This window comes from Acromyrmex echinatior, chromosome 15, assembly GCF_024713525.1.
Source record: "Acromyrmex echinatior isolate Ae372 chromosome 15, ASM2471352v2, whole genome shotgun sequence".
NCBI lineage: Eukaryota > Metazoa > Arthropoda > Insecta > Hymenoptera > Formicidae > Acromyrmex > Acromyrmex echinatior.
Genome location: NC_141866.1, coordinates 9,735,500 through 9,750,564, shown reverse-complemented (window position 1 = coordinate 9,750,564; position 15,065 = coordinate 9,735,500). Strand labels below are relative to the sequence as shown.

Sequence of the window (15,065 nt, the reverse complement as noted above, 5' to 3'; positions counted from 1 at the left end):
CAGGTCATACCTATTTAATCATGCAAGATACAAATGAAACCACGGAGCCGTTCCCTTGGATGGAATTAATTATTACCCGTCGTAAACACACAATGCAATCAATTATTTCCATGTAAAATTGCAACTTCGAGCCTTTCCAAGTATTTTCCTACTTCTCAATATCAAGGGGAAATTTCTAATATCACGTTTCGAAATTTCCTAGTTTAAATAGCGTCCATTTAAAATCGATTAAAATTCCAAGTGAAAATTTTCGCAATAAATTCTTTACAGTGTTTTAAGATGCTTATTAATATCATTATTAAGTTAAAGATCAATTTAATTTATATATTGTGATATTGTATTATTTCAGCTTCAGTTTATGATTGCGTTTCAAGTCCGACAGTAATCGATAAGCAGTTTACATAACTGAAAAGTATTTAAAATTTACATAAAAGGAATATTAAGTATTAAGATCCAACTCGATCGTATTTGGCACTTTTTACTTATTTGTGCATTTTTTTTTATCAGTAAAAGCAAGTATTTAATGAGGAAATTAACTGATATCGAAATTTAATAACTTCATCACGCACTCGATCGAATGAATTGGAATCTTATAAATTACAGATAGATCAACACATCATCAGGTTCGTACGTGTCGCATTAAGCGAAACTGACAGCAATAAATTAGCGAATCGTCGTTATCATTTTACTGTGGGATAATCGAACGTGAAGTCGTAACGAACAAATGTGCATCCCGATAGCATATGCTGTATATTTGCAACAGACATTGTACACACGCACGAGCTCACTCACAAACGCACATTCCTATATCGCGCCCCAGTGTGATATGCGTTTATCAACCGGATATTCATTCTCGTTTTTCAACGCTTCCTCTCCTATATTGCGTTTTCGCGCGATACCAGTTCGCCATTCCAGAAATCGATCGTGATCGAGAGCCTCGTTCCGTCGGCGAACGGTGAGAATGCGTTTCCTCTGTATTTCGTGATTATTTCAGCACCGTTAAATAACAAATTTATGTTGCGGTTGTACCTATTGTGGTTACATATGTTCAATAATTTTTATCAATGTCACGAGACATGAGACACACAAAAATGTTTCCCAATTTTTAACCTATAGTTTAAAAGACAATCCACTAAACGTGTTACAAGTAATCGCTCTACTGTTGCAATCATTTAAAAATTAGAGTAAATTTTAAGATAAATTTTAAAACCCCTGATGAGATTCAACCGATAAGGTCACTGATGGAACAACGATCCGCTCCTCCCACGTGATCGCGGAAATATTTGACAAACAATCACAAGCAATTACCACCAATCGTTGTCCACGCCCACAATTATCGATCACTGATATCCGGAGACCACTGATCGTCTCCAATATTTTCACCAGGTCACCAAATCACTGCCACGCGCATCACATTTCCACTCGACTCTCGGTATCGCGAACGCACCACGGATTCCGAATATGTCGCGAGGTATCGAGATCAACCGACTGACCGGTTGGCTGTCAGTTATTGTCCGCGGTTGCCTTCGAACTGACACGCGGATCGCAGCCACACGAAGAAAGGCGCGGGAGACTCGCTGTGGCTCGCCGTGGGACACCGTAGGCGGAGTAGGGGCACCAGAGTGGTCACCGCGAGAAGAAAACTATACCCGGTGTACGTGACGGTGTTATCCATAGACATTCAGCATGCTCTTCTAGAACTTCTCAAAACTTTGGTACAGAATATAGTAGGATAGTCGTTGAAGAGATCCTCGGAATAACGTTTTATATGAAATTGTTGACTGAGCTGATTCTCGATGACAACTAGAAGAACTAGTTAAACACAATTTTACAATTAAGGACTTTGAAACTTCTGACTTGATACTTATTTCGATAATATCCGTATTATCTTAACGCAGGAATAAATAAGATTAGCCTAGAGATAATTTTTATTATCTATCATATGTTAGTTCGTTGACATGGAGTTATATAAATATGTTTTTCTTTGTTATCACTGATGACTTTGTAAGTCGAAACGTTTGAAATTTGTAGCGTTGTATGAATGTAATTAAAGACGAATTTTTATTAAGTTAACTATATATATTAGGTGTTGGAATTAATTCGTAGCGTTTTTTAATGAAAGAATGTTATTTATTTCACATGAGCATTAAAAAATACATTAATGAAAGTACTTCCCATCACTTGTAAAACGCTACGAATTAATTCCAACACCTAATATACAGGGTGGGCCATCTATTGGTACGTTTTTGAATTTCGTCGTATGGCAACACCGAACGAGCTACAGACCCGAAATTTTGACAGTTTATTAGTCATACCGTCCGCGGCACGAAACAACATGTTTTCTCTTGAAGAGCGTTTTGAAATTTTAAAAACTTATTTTCAAAGTCAGTGCTGTGTCGCCGAAACTGTACGAATTTTGAAAAGAAATATGGGTCGTGATAGAGCACCCACCGAAGGAGCTATACGCAAATTGGTGAGGAAAGTTCGTGAGAAAGGGATGTTAGTGGATGACATTATATTACGACTGTTTTGAGTGAAATTGGCGCCGAGGTAGTCCAAAATGTCATTAATAATTGGGGTGACCGAATGGCATACTGTAAGGCCAGTAGAGGGAGCCACATGAACGAAATCGTTTTTCATTCTTGACGCGGATACTTTTAGCTTCACAACAAAAAAAAAATTAATAAAAAATATCAATGTATGCTCATTTGATCGCATTTTTAAAAACGTACCAATAGATGGCCCACCCTGTATTTGCTCGTTTTTCAAAAAGATATGATATTTTAATTTATGCTTAATTTACGCCTTGATATTTTAATTTATGCTCTTCTATATCTTAATTGCACGGGTTAATAAAATTATCTCGTTCTTTAATGAGATTTTATTAGACGTGATGGTTAAGATCAGCTAGTTTGTACAACAAATTATGATAAATCAAATTTGATGAAAGACTTAAAATATCAAACTAATGACTATGATATGTGCCATTTTTGTGTTGCACTGCTACTTTCTATCTATCTTAGAATAACTGTATGCGATAGTCGATTTAAAGGAGAGAAAATTTTTGATTACATATAACAGGTGGTTCAGAATAACAAGAAATAACATTGCTGCAGTAAAGACAATAGCTTATATTTCACGATACGAAAATTGAAATAATAATAAAGTCTCTTCGTTTTCAATACTTTGCTTATATTAATTATCGATATCGAAATGATATAAATAAATTATAACGCATATTCATGTATATTCTCGTAAAAGATGATTATAAAAATAACGTTTGAGGATCTAAAATCAAACTATGACGTATGTGTTGTTTTATACCGTTTTTTACATGTTTTATACTACTTTCTATTTTAAAAAAACTGTGTGAGACAGCCAATCGACTAAGGGAGAGAGAAAAGTTCACGGATCACAGGTGTGTCATCAGAATAATGAGAAATAATGTTGCTGTAAAGACAATACCTATATTCCGTGTTTCGAAAATTAAATTAATTAATTTTCTCCATATTAGTAATATTTTACTCGCCTTAATTGTTAATTCCTGAATCGATAAATTGCAGCGTAGATATTCTCGAAAAATAATTATGAAAACTCATTTTTAATCTGTTAATTAATGAGAGAATTTGATGATTCATTCGGGCTATGGTTATCGATTATCCACGACCGCGAAATGTAATAAATATTAATTTACTAACTTTCTCTTCGAACGCGGACACGCATTATTTTTCATTGTTCCTCGCAATCGTAATATGTGGCTTGTTACCGGCATCATATCGCGGCGGTAATTATTACGTGTGATGTACATGGATCGCGGAAAGAAAGTAGTCGGTAAAATTACAGCACGATGCGCGTATATACACAGACCACACTCCAGTGTATTTTAAGCAGTAGTAAAAGTAATCATATGTGCGGCCATCGTAGTGACGCGTAAGAAACAGTAGAGAAAATTTTAGTGTGCGAGAGAAAGACATTTATCGCGAGAAATTTATTGCGAAATGTTGCAATACGCCAAATGGAATTGTTAATTACATGCTTTTCGGACGTGACATTTATAGAGCACCGTAATGATACGAATCCAAATACTTTCCTTTAATTCGTACGGTCTATCCCTTCACTTTCTATCCTTCGCCGGCAGCTCAAACGCAATGGTGTAATGCCGTTTAATAACCGGAGCAACGCGGAGCAGCCATTTCTCATTTATATGTAATTACGGCAAATTTAACATAATTACGTCCTTTCGACACGATAGTCCTTATCAAAAGAAAATTTAATTCTCGACATTAATATGTGAAACGTAGAAGAAACGAATAAACTGCCGACATTATTAATCATTTAATGCACATCTTTTTCTTTGTAATTTACAGACTCATTAAAATTTAATTCATGTAATGAGAGCTCAGAAAACATATAAATGATAATAAGTTATTATATATCAGTTAATAAATTATACGTTTTATCTCGCTTTTTTTTACTTCGTTTTATTCCAAAATAATTGTATTGGATTATCACGAGCCTTCTTTGTGGTAAGTTACGCAGATAGATATATCGTTTCATTTTGTTAGTTAATTCATCATAATTTTAATCTCAATCACTAATTGAAGAAATATGATAATAATAATTGCCGAGTTGTACGAACTCGTACTTTGAATTATCCGTTTTTTCGGCCTGCGATTGCAGTTAAAGGGATCACTCTCAAGCTGCCAGAAGTGGAACGAAATCAACTACTGTAGATTAAAGAGCAGCGGGCTTCGTAAGTCACAACAGGAAGTCACGTCAATGGCGACGTCTGTCTCATTGTTCAGATATCATGCCTGAGTAACGTTCAGGGACACAGACTACAGTCAGACGCGTTTATTTCGATATCGTCCATTTGATCAGTTCTCTAACAATAAACGCGAGCAATGCTTAATCGCTCCAGATTACTTTTGTGTACGCCGTACAGTTTGACAAGTACTTTTAAGATCGCTAAATCATTAATTCAGACGGAATCATCGAGTCGATAATAAATCGTATTTATTAAGTTCATCGATGTATAAAAAAAAATTAATTTGAATATTTAAAAGAATTAAAATAACTTCTAAAAAATTAAAGCTATATTGTGTCTAATGAGCAACAGGTGTGTAACGAAGAGCAATATGAGTGAAAATATAATATTACATTTAATGTACAGCTGACGCGGAAAGATATAAATTTATGATATATATCTGTATTGATATTTCATAATTAATCCACTTGCGCAAATTAAAGAACACATATCACTTCAAATTAAACTAACAAATATGTATTATCAGTCCACGTCTTTTTAATTGGAATTTATTGATGGCTAGATGTTTCTAAATGAATAAATATGTGACAATAAATAATATTTTTATGGTTACTACTGGTCCATCCAAAAGGTGCAAAAATGGGATTTTCTCGTCGAGAGATAGACTAACATCGGCGATCCTTTATAAGACTCTAGGATTTATTGTCTCGATGTATTATTAATGGGAAATACTATCGTCCCGTCGAAGAAGCTTTTAGCGCGCTCGTTGAAGATAAATATGGATGAAGATCCACTTGTGAGCGATCGGCGTGCTCTTTCGCGTGGCAAGTCGGAAACGTCTTGAAGTTTGCGACTCGCGGCTAAGAACTGATGATTTGTGTCTGTGAGACGAGTTAACATCGGAAATTTTACACGGGAGACTTGGTATACGTTGGTATACGTTGGTATATGTACGTGTCTCGTGAAATAAGAGCCGTCTCAGCACTTCCATCCGCAATGCGATGGAATCACGTTTGTTCTCTCTCTCCAGATAGGTGTTATCGATTTCATGGCGCCGATGCGATCGCTAAGAAAAATATTCAAATGTATTATTGTTTGATACGTGCGTATGTATATTTTAATGGGTGTAAAAGTCTTTCTAATTGGCGAAAGTGGGAAATATTCTCCAAATGAGTATTTAATTTCTCTTGGAGTCACACTGTTAGAAATGTTCTTAAATTTTAAGTTACACAATTTGAACTGAATTTCATTACATTTACTTTATAACTAAAAAGTATATTTGTGTACATAAAATATACATAAAATTTAATGTATTTTTCATGAAAATTTTTATGAAATTTAATGTACACGTTCATTACATTTAAGTAATTACTGTAACTTAATTTTCAGTTAAATCATTCATTACTTTTAATATCGTTCATAATCACGAGCTTTATTTACATGTAAAGGGAGCTCGTTACATTTCTAACAGTGCACTTAATTCAATAATATATAATTGTAATATAACATGAAATATTATTCAAAAAGAAAATTTACAGATCATGTAGTCAAACCTATAATAATCAAGAAATAAAAAAGTTGATCGATTTCGATATCGTATATTCCGTAATGTTTAACAACAATTCGGTATTGTTGCGGTTACGTCGTTTTCTTATTACATATAATACTTACGCAACGATACCGACATTGCAGTTAAGAATTACAGAATCGGAGTATTGGATATGATCTCGATCTCGGTTGCAACATTCTTTAGATGTACGTATATATATCTTTTTGACACGTCTATATAGCAATCAGCTATGACCCATTTCAAAACCGATTTTGTATCTATAAGTCTCAGCGTTTCCACGATCCATGATGCCAGCCGTTCGATTTGCTATCAATAGAAACCTTTCGATGTATGAGCGTGACATCGATTAATGTTCTTACACGTTAGTTAGGTTTTACGCGTGTCCAGAGTAGAGCACATGATATTTCGTCTGTCGCAATAATACATATCGGTACACAGTCCGATGAATCGCGAGTATAGCGAAAGATAAATTCTAATCTCTTTAAACGCGTAACGACTAGAAAATCACTGTTAAATCTTAAAAGATCAAATTTATTAGATGTAGTTAAACAACGTTTAATGAAATTGATTTTACTTTTTTTTTAACAAAAAATTAAATTAATTTAATTAAAATTATTACAAATTTTTTTCATACATCTCTTAAGTTAAATTTCTCAAATTGTTCAACTCCGTTGTTTTAATTAAATTAATATATATTATCAAGTAGAAGCAATAGCAATATTAATATAGAAATGATTAAAAATAATTCGAACTGAATATAATTTAACATAAAAAATGTAAGTGCAAATTTAAATGCAAAACATGTACAATTATTACATGTAAGACATCGGTACGAATATTAATGCAAATAATTTTGTCGCGCATTGCGAACACGTGATATAATGAAGAAAAATAAACGGCGCTACTTTTAGAACGAGTTCGAGTTGCAAGTTGTTAGTGCGACCATCCTTGTAACATGGACGGTTTAAAAAAGAAAGAGTGGTTAAAAGCGCGGCACTTTTTTGAATAATACACAAAGCCGGCGAGAAATACGATCGCGCGAGAAACCATTGCGAGAGACTCGTGGTATATTCTCGTTAGAATAAAGTGCTGCAACTGCAAGACCGAAATTTAAATGGCGATGCGCCGTGGCTCGGCTTTAAATTTTGGTCGACTTATACGACAAAAACGGCTTTATTGCGGTGTATCAGGAATATATATAGGTAGGGGCACGGAGAGTTCACTTTCGTGCACCTGGGCCCGCGACATTCAGGATACATCGCGGCTTTGCCAGTCTGAGTTATGGAGCGGAACAAAATTTCGCGTAGGTAGGCGGAAGGTTCAGTTATCGCGAACGCGATAGACGAAGTTTCACGATAGACGAGCACGAGGCACACCGTGCATGATTCACGCCGCGTGTGTCATCCGGTTATAAAATTTTAATGATGTCGTCGGTGTGCGCGATGAATCCTGATGAATCTCACGAGTCGGAACGTAGACCTTGTCTCGGGATAAATTGAGCGCTATCTTCTATAGAATGGCATGCAGTGTTTTATGTAGAATAAACCTTCTCTCCTTCATAAATCGTCGCTCTTAACGTAATACAAAGAGCATGGACCGCGCCATCCGTATCTGAACAGTGTATCGAATGTGATAAATAAAAATGAGAGAGAAAGAGCGAGGAGACGCAAAGATCACTCTCCCTCTCTTACTAAGATATTGTGATTGGTTTAGAAAGAGATAGAAGAAACTGGTCGTCTTCACGGTCTTATCTCTCTCTCATTTTTATCGATCGATTTTACACACGGATGGCGCGGTCCATGCTCCATGTCTCTGGTGTAATACCAGGCGACAACTCACTTCGCTGTTCGCGGCTATTTCGCTGTATCGAGCGGCATCTCAGCGCCGTGCCGGAAGAAGACAATCAAGCGACAGCTGCGACACGAGAGCGGCCGGCGCTGATGACGAGCCGCGCTCGTGCGTTCGAGCGCGTTCATTTTGCAATATGCTAGAGCTAAAATATCGTTGCGCAACCAGCAACTATGGCTGCACAATGGCGCGAGGTACTGTCGAGTGAAAGGCGACGAGATATATCGCGCGCGGCTAGCACGAACGACCGACACGCGAACGATCTGCGCGCAGCGACTTACAGTGCAATACGCGGCTACGCGCGAGGAGCAACGCGGAGGAAAAGAAAGATTCCTTCGCATCTGGCGGAACGAAATACCGATTAAAGCGGAACCCGCCGCGCCACCGCGAAATGACATAACCGGTCTTGCATTACGGTCTTCTCTCGTCACCGATCAATATTCTCTCTCTCTCTCTCTCTCTCTCTCTCTCCTTTTGCGAAAACCAACTTTCTTATATAAGTTGTCGTGTATAGTGAGAGAAAAGATTGGCTGAATATGACAAAGCATTTTTAATGGGCGGCCAATGTTTGCTTGCGTTAGACCTATCGAAATCCTACATTGACATTGAGGATAGGTTAACGCAAACAAAAATTGGCTGCTGCAGCCAATCTTTTCTTTCAGTGTACCGGTAAATTATCAAACATCCCACACATACTTTATAAGATCGCGCATGTTACACTTATTTAGCGTATTTCGTCCAGATCAAGAGACATTGTAATCAAACATTGTCATCAATATTATTATCAACGTTGTAGATGACAAAAATGTAGGACAGTTTCACGTGTATTTGTATGTTGATGATACTAGTCGCCGACTTTTCTTCAAATAATCATTTAAAGAAAAAAAAATAAAATAATCATTTAATTATACGTCAACTTTATTTCATCCATTTTTTCCCTGGTGACATGAAATCTTTCACGATTCGATGCAGACACGACGGAGATTTGATCGTTTCGTCAGCTGACCATCCACGTACCTCTACGTCATCCACGTCTAGAGCATTTTCCATGACAATTCGTCGTTACGTAAAGTCCGACGACTATTGTCTTCGGCAGTAACGGTAATAAATCGTCTTTTAACTTCACGCACGCGCGCTCTATTTTGCGCTCCTGTGCTATTATCTTATCTTGCATCTACTTTATGTGTTATACAATACGCGAATTGGACAATGCGTTGACTATAAGCCGACAAATCGAGATTACGCAAATATCATATTTGTCTACTTTCAAGAAATCAGTAAGTCCCGAAACACAATGGGATTAATAAGCCGTAAAATATTATTCAATCACAGTTGAATGTGAAGAGAATAATTGATTATGACTGGTTGACTTCCTTTGACTTAAGGCTTACTATTATGTTTCAAGATTAAGAGAATGTCGAGCATAGTTAATGTCAATTGTTTTATTAAGGATCTAGAAAAAGATTTAAGAAAATTTACAGCTAATTAGATCGTAAATATATGTAGAAAACAATCATACAGCGTCGGAAGATAATATAGCCTTTAAAACTGTAAGACGTAAAATCTGACAGAGCGTTAAAGTGCAGAAATTTGTTTATAGACAGTCCTTTAGCGGTCGAATATTCACTTTTACAGCAGTCTTAATATAGATCGACGATAACGCGGCCATTGCTCGGCTTTTATATATGCTTCGATATATGTACTCCATCGCGCTTAACGGGTCGATACGACCTCCCGTAAATGTGTGTACGTGTCATTATCCTAAGAATTTACATCGCCTCACGTTATTAAATCTCTTCTCCCCGAAGACAAGCCACGAAGATAAAAAAAAAGGGAGAAAAAATTAACTCCAGAAATTATCTAAATGTGGAAAAAATACAGTATGGAATTTTTACAATGAGAGAAAAAAATGGTTGCAATTATCATAATTTAACTATAATTTATAGTCATTTTCAACTATATATTTATAATGTTAATCGTGCAAATATAATCAATTGCTATTAATAATAATGATGCACAATGCTTGAAAATCTTTACTTTTTTCTTAAACATATTTTAAGTTATTATTACAACATAAATAGTAAATAAATTTAAGAAAATAGTTATATTCACTACAATTACGGTAGCATTTACCGAATAGAAAAAAATGTTTATTTTATTTACCATTTATGATATTTTACCATTTATCTGATATTTTATTACATTAATATCTAAAATTATCATACTTTAGTACAATTTCTTCATGTTTGAAAAAACCTATCGTTAGTTATTAATACTAATATAAGAGTAATAATAACACCATAAAATTCTAACCATAATTATTTTATCATGCAGTTAATAGTCACACATATCAAACTTCACTTTCCTCTCAGTGCATGTAAGAAAAATTCACATTGTCGCAATGAAAGAATAATTCCTAAGCAGAGACGTAATAAAAGGGGCCGAAAAATTTGCAAGTTTTACGACGTGTCGCGACAATCGTACCATCATCTCGGCGCCAGAGATTCAAATACCATAGTGGTACATCCCACCGACTGACAGCAGCAGACAACAGCAGCAGCAGCAGCAGCAGCAGCAGCAGGCAGCCGGGCTGAAAGTGGTTGGCATTAAAGAGCATGGCAGTCGTTCCTTTCAAATGCCGCCTCGACATTTGACGAGGTCAAGACGGTGCGATGCGTGCGACTCGTGCGATTTTCCGCGCGGCGGAGTCGCTCGAGCAGCAAAGCACCCACGTACGATACGTTTCGAGCCACGCGAGGAGAAGTAACGCGAGTAATTCTAGTACTTTCACAGCGGTATATATGACGAACAACGCGAGTGACAGATAACACGCGTTGCGCGAATTACGGTCGTTGCAGAGGCCCGAGTATAGACTTGCCACTCCGATTGCAGGGAATTGAACGTTAACGGCACTGTCAGCTGTTTGCGATTCCTCGTTCTTCGATACGCCGCAAATGTGAGTGATGAATCGCGTACTTACTGCGTTACTTACCGTAACGAGCGGATAATTGCGGAAACAACGGATTTATATCGCGCGGGCCAAAAGTCTTTCTACGCTGGAACAAATTTCTGATTGAAAATAAACGAATCAGAAGATTATCATCATGTCAATCAGAATTCCGATTAATTTAACTAGAATAGATTCAATCGGAAAATTCTGATTTGTCGATTTTCAACTAGAATTCCAATTAATACAACCAAATTTGTTTTTTTTTTTTTCCAATGTATAATAAAATTCTAGAACGAATTTGGAAGTTTACGAGAGAAAGTTAATCCGGGCGTATCGCCTTACAAGAAATATATTTATATGCCATCTTTTTTCCTTCAATGAGCTTCAACCTCAAGTTGCTAACCGACATTTTTATGAAGACACGTTTCAATCTCCATAATAAATATTTCCTTACTAGTAGGTATCATGATTTATGGGACATGGCACACATCGACAATTTCGAAAAGCAATATTTACACCTCGGTTTACCGTGGCAAGCCTTTGAAATGGCGGAGGCTGCAGTTCCCATGACGCTCGACTGTCTGACAAATAAAACATGAAGCTGACACAAACGTCAGTAAATACTTGATGACACTTGGTCTCGAGCGACGGAATATCGATAGACAGCGGGGTTTATTCGGGGCATCGAAAGCTTGCCAATTCCGCTATTGCTTGCCAAGCCTTTGACGGCGTATTCCCGAAGATCCTTGAATGGAGGTGGCGACGAAGATGCCAAGATAGGACGAATAGGTGAGATATTACATTTTTCGAGGTCGCAGTAAAGCAAAACGGAGGCTGCTACGATATACACGTTCACATGTATGGAAAGATGAGAAGCTGAATGCGCACTGACGTGAAAGAAAATGTGAAGTATGGCGGGGGCTTCGACGCCGCAAAGCGTTCTGTTCTCGTTGGGTCTGAAGGTCTTTCCTCGAACAATAACGCTAGAGCTGTGGCACATTTTTATAAAACTCGGTCACTTATCATCTACTCGAAGAAATACCTAAATAGATGTATATCGTACGACAACATGTATTACAATACGTATTATATAGCAATGCAAACTCGAATGTATCTCGTAGTTAAATATAGGTAGAACTTGTTATTTCTGTTTATAAAATTTTATAATCGCTTGCGCCAGTTATTCTCGATATTGCAAACGAGATAAAATTGCTAGCAATAAATTTGTGAATAAAATAAAAAAAGTACGATTAATTTCCTTGAATTGTCGTTGTTTCATCTTGGAGGGAACTTCTGGAACCCTCGCGATGATACATCGCCGTAGTACACCGCACGTTTACATATATTCATGATGATATTTTTTACGTTATCTCTCTCGCACGCGATATCCTTCATCGATCATAAATATTCCGCGGTGGTCGTAATTCTGGATTTATCTATCTATGCGTTCCACCTATCCGTTTGTCTAGTTGAGTGCGCGTCACGCTGCGGTAAAACGTTTCGGACAACCAGCGAAGAAAAGCGGAAAACCGAACGGTCCATTTCGCCGGGAAGATTGACACGTTGAAAATTGCTGCTTAGTAAAACCTCGAGAGGCGAGTTACCACGAGAAATGGAGCGTCGCGATGTCGAGGCCGCCAGAAGCGAAATGCATAGAATGAATATCGACCTTAACGCACCAAAAAAAAAAAAGAAGACAAAAATGTTGAATAAAAACAATCGTGTAATCTAAGCTTCGATGTCGAATATTATTGCGTTACATAAATTGTATCGAATCAAATGATTTTTGTGAATAGAACATGTAATATTATTAAGGACGTGTTGGTTTCTGCAAAAAGTAAAACTGGAATTGAAAAATTTATATTTCGCTTATATGAAAATGAATGTTAATTCATGTGAAACAGATCTATTTAACGATTCCACAATTAAAATGATTTTCTCATTTTATCTTAATTATTTTTTAAAAATATGTCTACTTCTTATCAAAATAATTTTTATTCAAGTTTTAAATCACCGCCAAGTTTTTTGTATTACTTTTAAATACAATATAGAATAATTAACATTTTTTTTTTCATTTTGTTAAAAAATACGTGTAACATATCTTTAAGGAGAAACAGTCTTCCGAATACTTGTTATAAGTCATAAGTCTAAAGATCATTGCACTCCGGTAACCGCAGTAATTGAATAATGTAATTCGTTGAGAAATCAATGAACGATAGAAATAGTTCAATTTGGAGTTGTGTTCTATCCAAGACAATCGAATAAATGCAACAATTCAAGAATGAAAATTAGATTCGGAAATTGCATCTCTCGAAAGTTATAACATTCAACGTGGATCTATATTTCTGAAACTTTGATCATTCGGAATTAAATTTCAGAGATAAGGGGTAAATGGTAAAATTAAAACTTCAATAGAAATCTAAAAATTTCAAATGTTAAATTCATTCGAAAATAATATAATCACGAAAGTTACAATTTGCTGTCCTCATAGAGTATAACTTTCTCGATAATGCGTAATTATTTTAGTAAAATAACGTAATTTTTCGTCTATATTATCGTAATATACTCGCTGCATTGATTTTAGAAACTGCGGAAGTACAAAATAAGATAATATTTTTTCGTCGTTGCGAATCCGTGAAATGTTCGAAATTTGATTAATTATTGATAGTTGCTCTTAAACAGGAAACCCTCGATCCAAGATCGTGGCGGTTGTTCGTCATAAAACCAGTTATCCAAATACTGTGCTTTCAAAGGCGGGAAAGTTTGAATTTTACGATCAACCTGAGGCGACGATATAGTAATCCTCATCGACATCAGGAAACTCGTAACCGGAAGGTACATCGCGCCGGTAAGGTCATTACATCGTTACCATTAGGTAGCCTCCCTCCTTCTCGCCGTAAGGCCAGGGTGTAGTGCGGCTTCCTGCCGGTCAACGACGGGAAGTGCACGTAGGGTGCATTAATGGGAGGTAACGTAAGTGTTTAACGGTGTTACTCCTCGCGACTCTGAGACTAGCTAATTAACTGATGCACCAACTTCCTCAAAATGGAACTTCTATGTAAAAATGCGTAAAAAGTAAATTTTATCTCAACTTTATTGAAAATTTTCCCTCCTTGATTTCCGTAATATGAAACACATTACCTTAATTTGAAATTCTTTCTTGCGACAGAAAAAGTGGAAAAAAAGAGAGACTCTTGTAGGAAACAAATTTGAAAATATTGGATGAGATTAAATTTTCCAGCTGGTTTTTTTTTATTTAAATAAATTCCGTATGCGTCAAAGAAAATATAAATATAAAATATAAATTTGTATTTCGTAATATTACATTTACTCCTGACTTATCGGTCACATTCTAACGAGGATTTTAAGTGCATTACAAGATAGCAGTTAAGGTGCCTTCGAGTGGGCTGACGTTGGCAACGATAACAACTGGCGATAAAATAAAAAAGAAAAAAGACTGCAATGTAACGAGATAATATTTTTGTTGTGTAACCGGCTGTGCACGAACAAAAAAAGTCGTACATTGCTCCCTCTTTTGTCGTGAAAATCCTAAATGAGTTTTCGACACGTTTGCCAAAAATTTCTGTCGACTCTCTCCGACACCTTGATGTATCCAGTATTCGCTTTTCTCCCCCCCCCCTCTCTCTCTCTCTCTCTCTCTGTCCAACGAGTATCCAAACTTCGCCCGACTATAGCGAAACACGTTCGAGCGAAAAGCTTCGTGTTCGGGCGATGATCGATTGTTCGATGTAATATCGAGTGTATACTATCCGAACGACAAACATATCGGCATGCTCCATTTTCAACGTGCCAATCTCCGGTTGCATTATCCTTCGATTTTAACAGTTTACTGAATCTAGTGCTGTCACGACAATTCCGCACATTTCGCGATATAATGCGATAATAATAATAGGTATACGGCATAAAGT

At 36.5% G+C, this 15,065-nt stretch overlaps 2 protein-coding genes across 2 annotated transcripts in view; both read right to left on the bottom strand.

Annotated features, from left to right (window-relative positions):
* LOC105145800 (Germinal centre kinase III) overlaps nt 1-1,568 on the bottom strand; it is a 47,694-nt gene extending 46,126 nt beyond the window's left edge. Inside the window, exon 1 of the mRNA XM_011055618.2 lies at nt 1,309-1,568. The gene's annotated coding sequence lies outside the window, so the exon portion shown is untranslated. The remainder of the gene's footprint in view (nt 1-1,308) is intronic.
* Nucleotides 1,569-2,221: 653 nt separating this feature from the next.
* Nucleotides 2,222-15,065, bottom strand: part of LOC147907271 (uncharacterized) — a 93,123-nt gene continuing 80,279 nt past the window's right edge. The window contains exon 4 of the mRNA XM_087413851.1: nt 2,222-10,776. Within this exon, the coding sequence (XP_087269977.1) occupies nt 10,603-10,776 (174 nt within the window). The 3' untranslated portion in view covers nt 2,222-10,602. The remainder of the gene's footprint in view (nt 10,777-15,065) is intronic.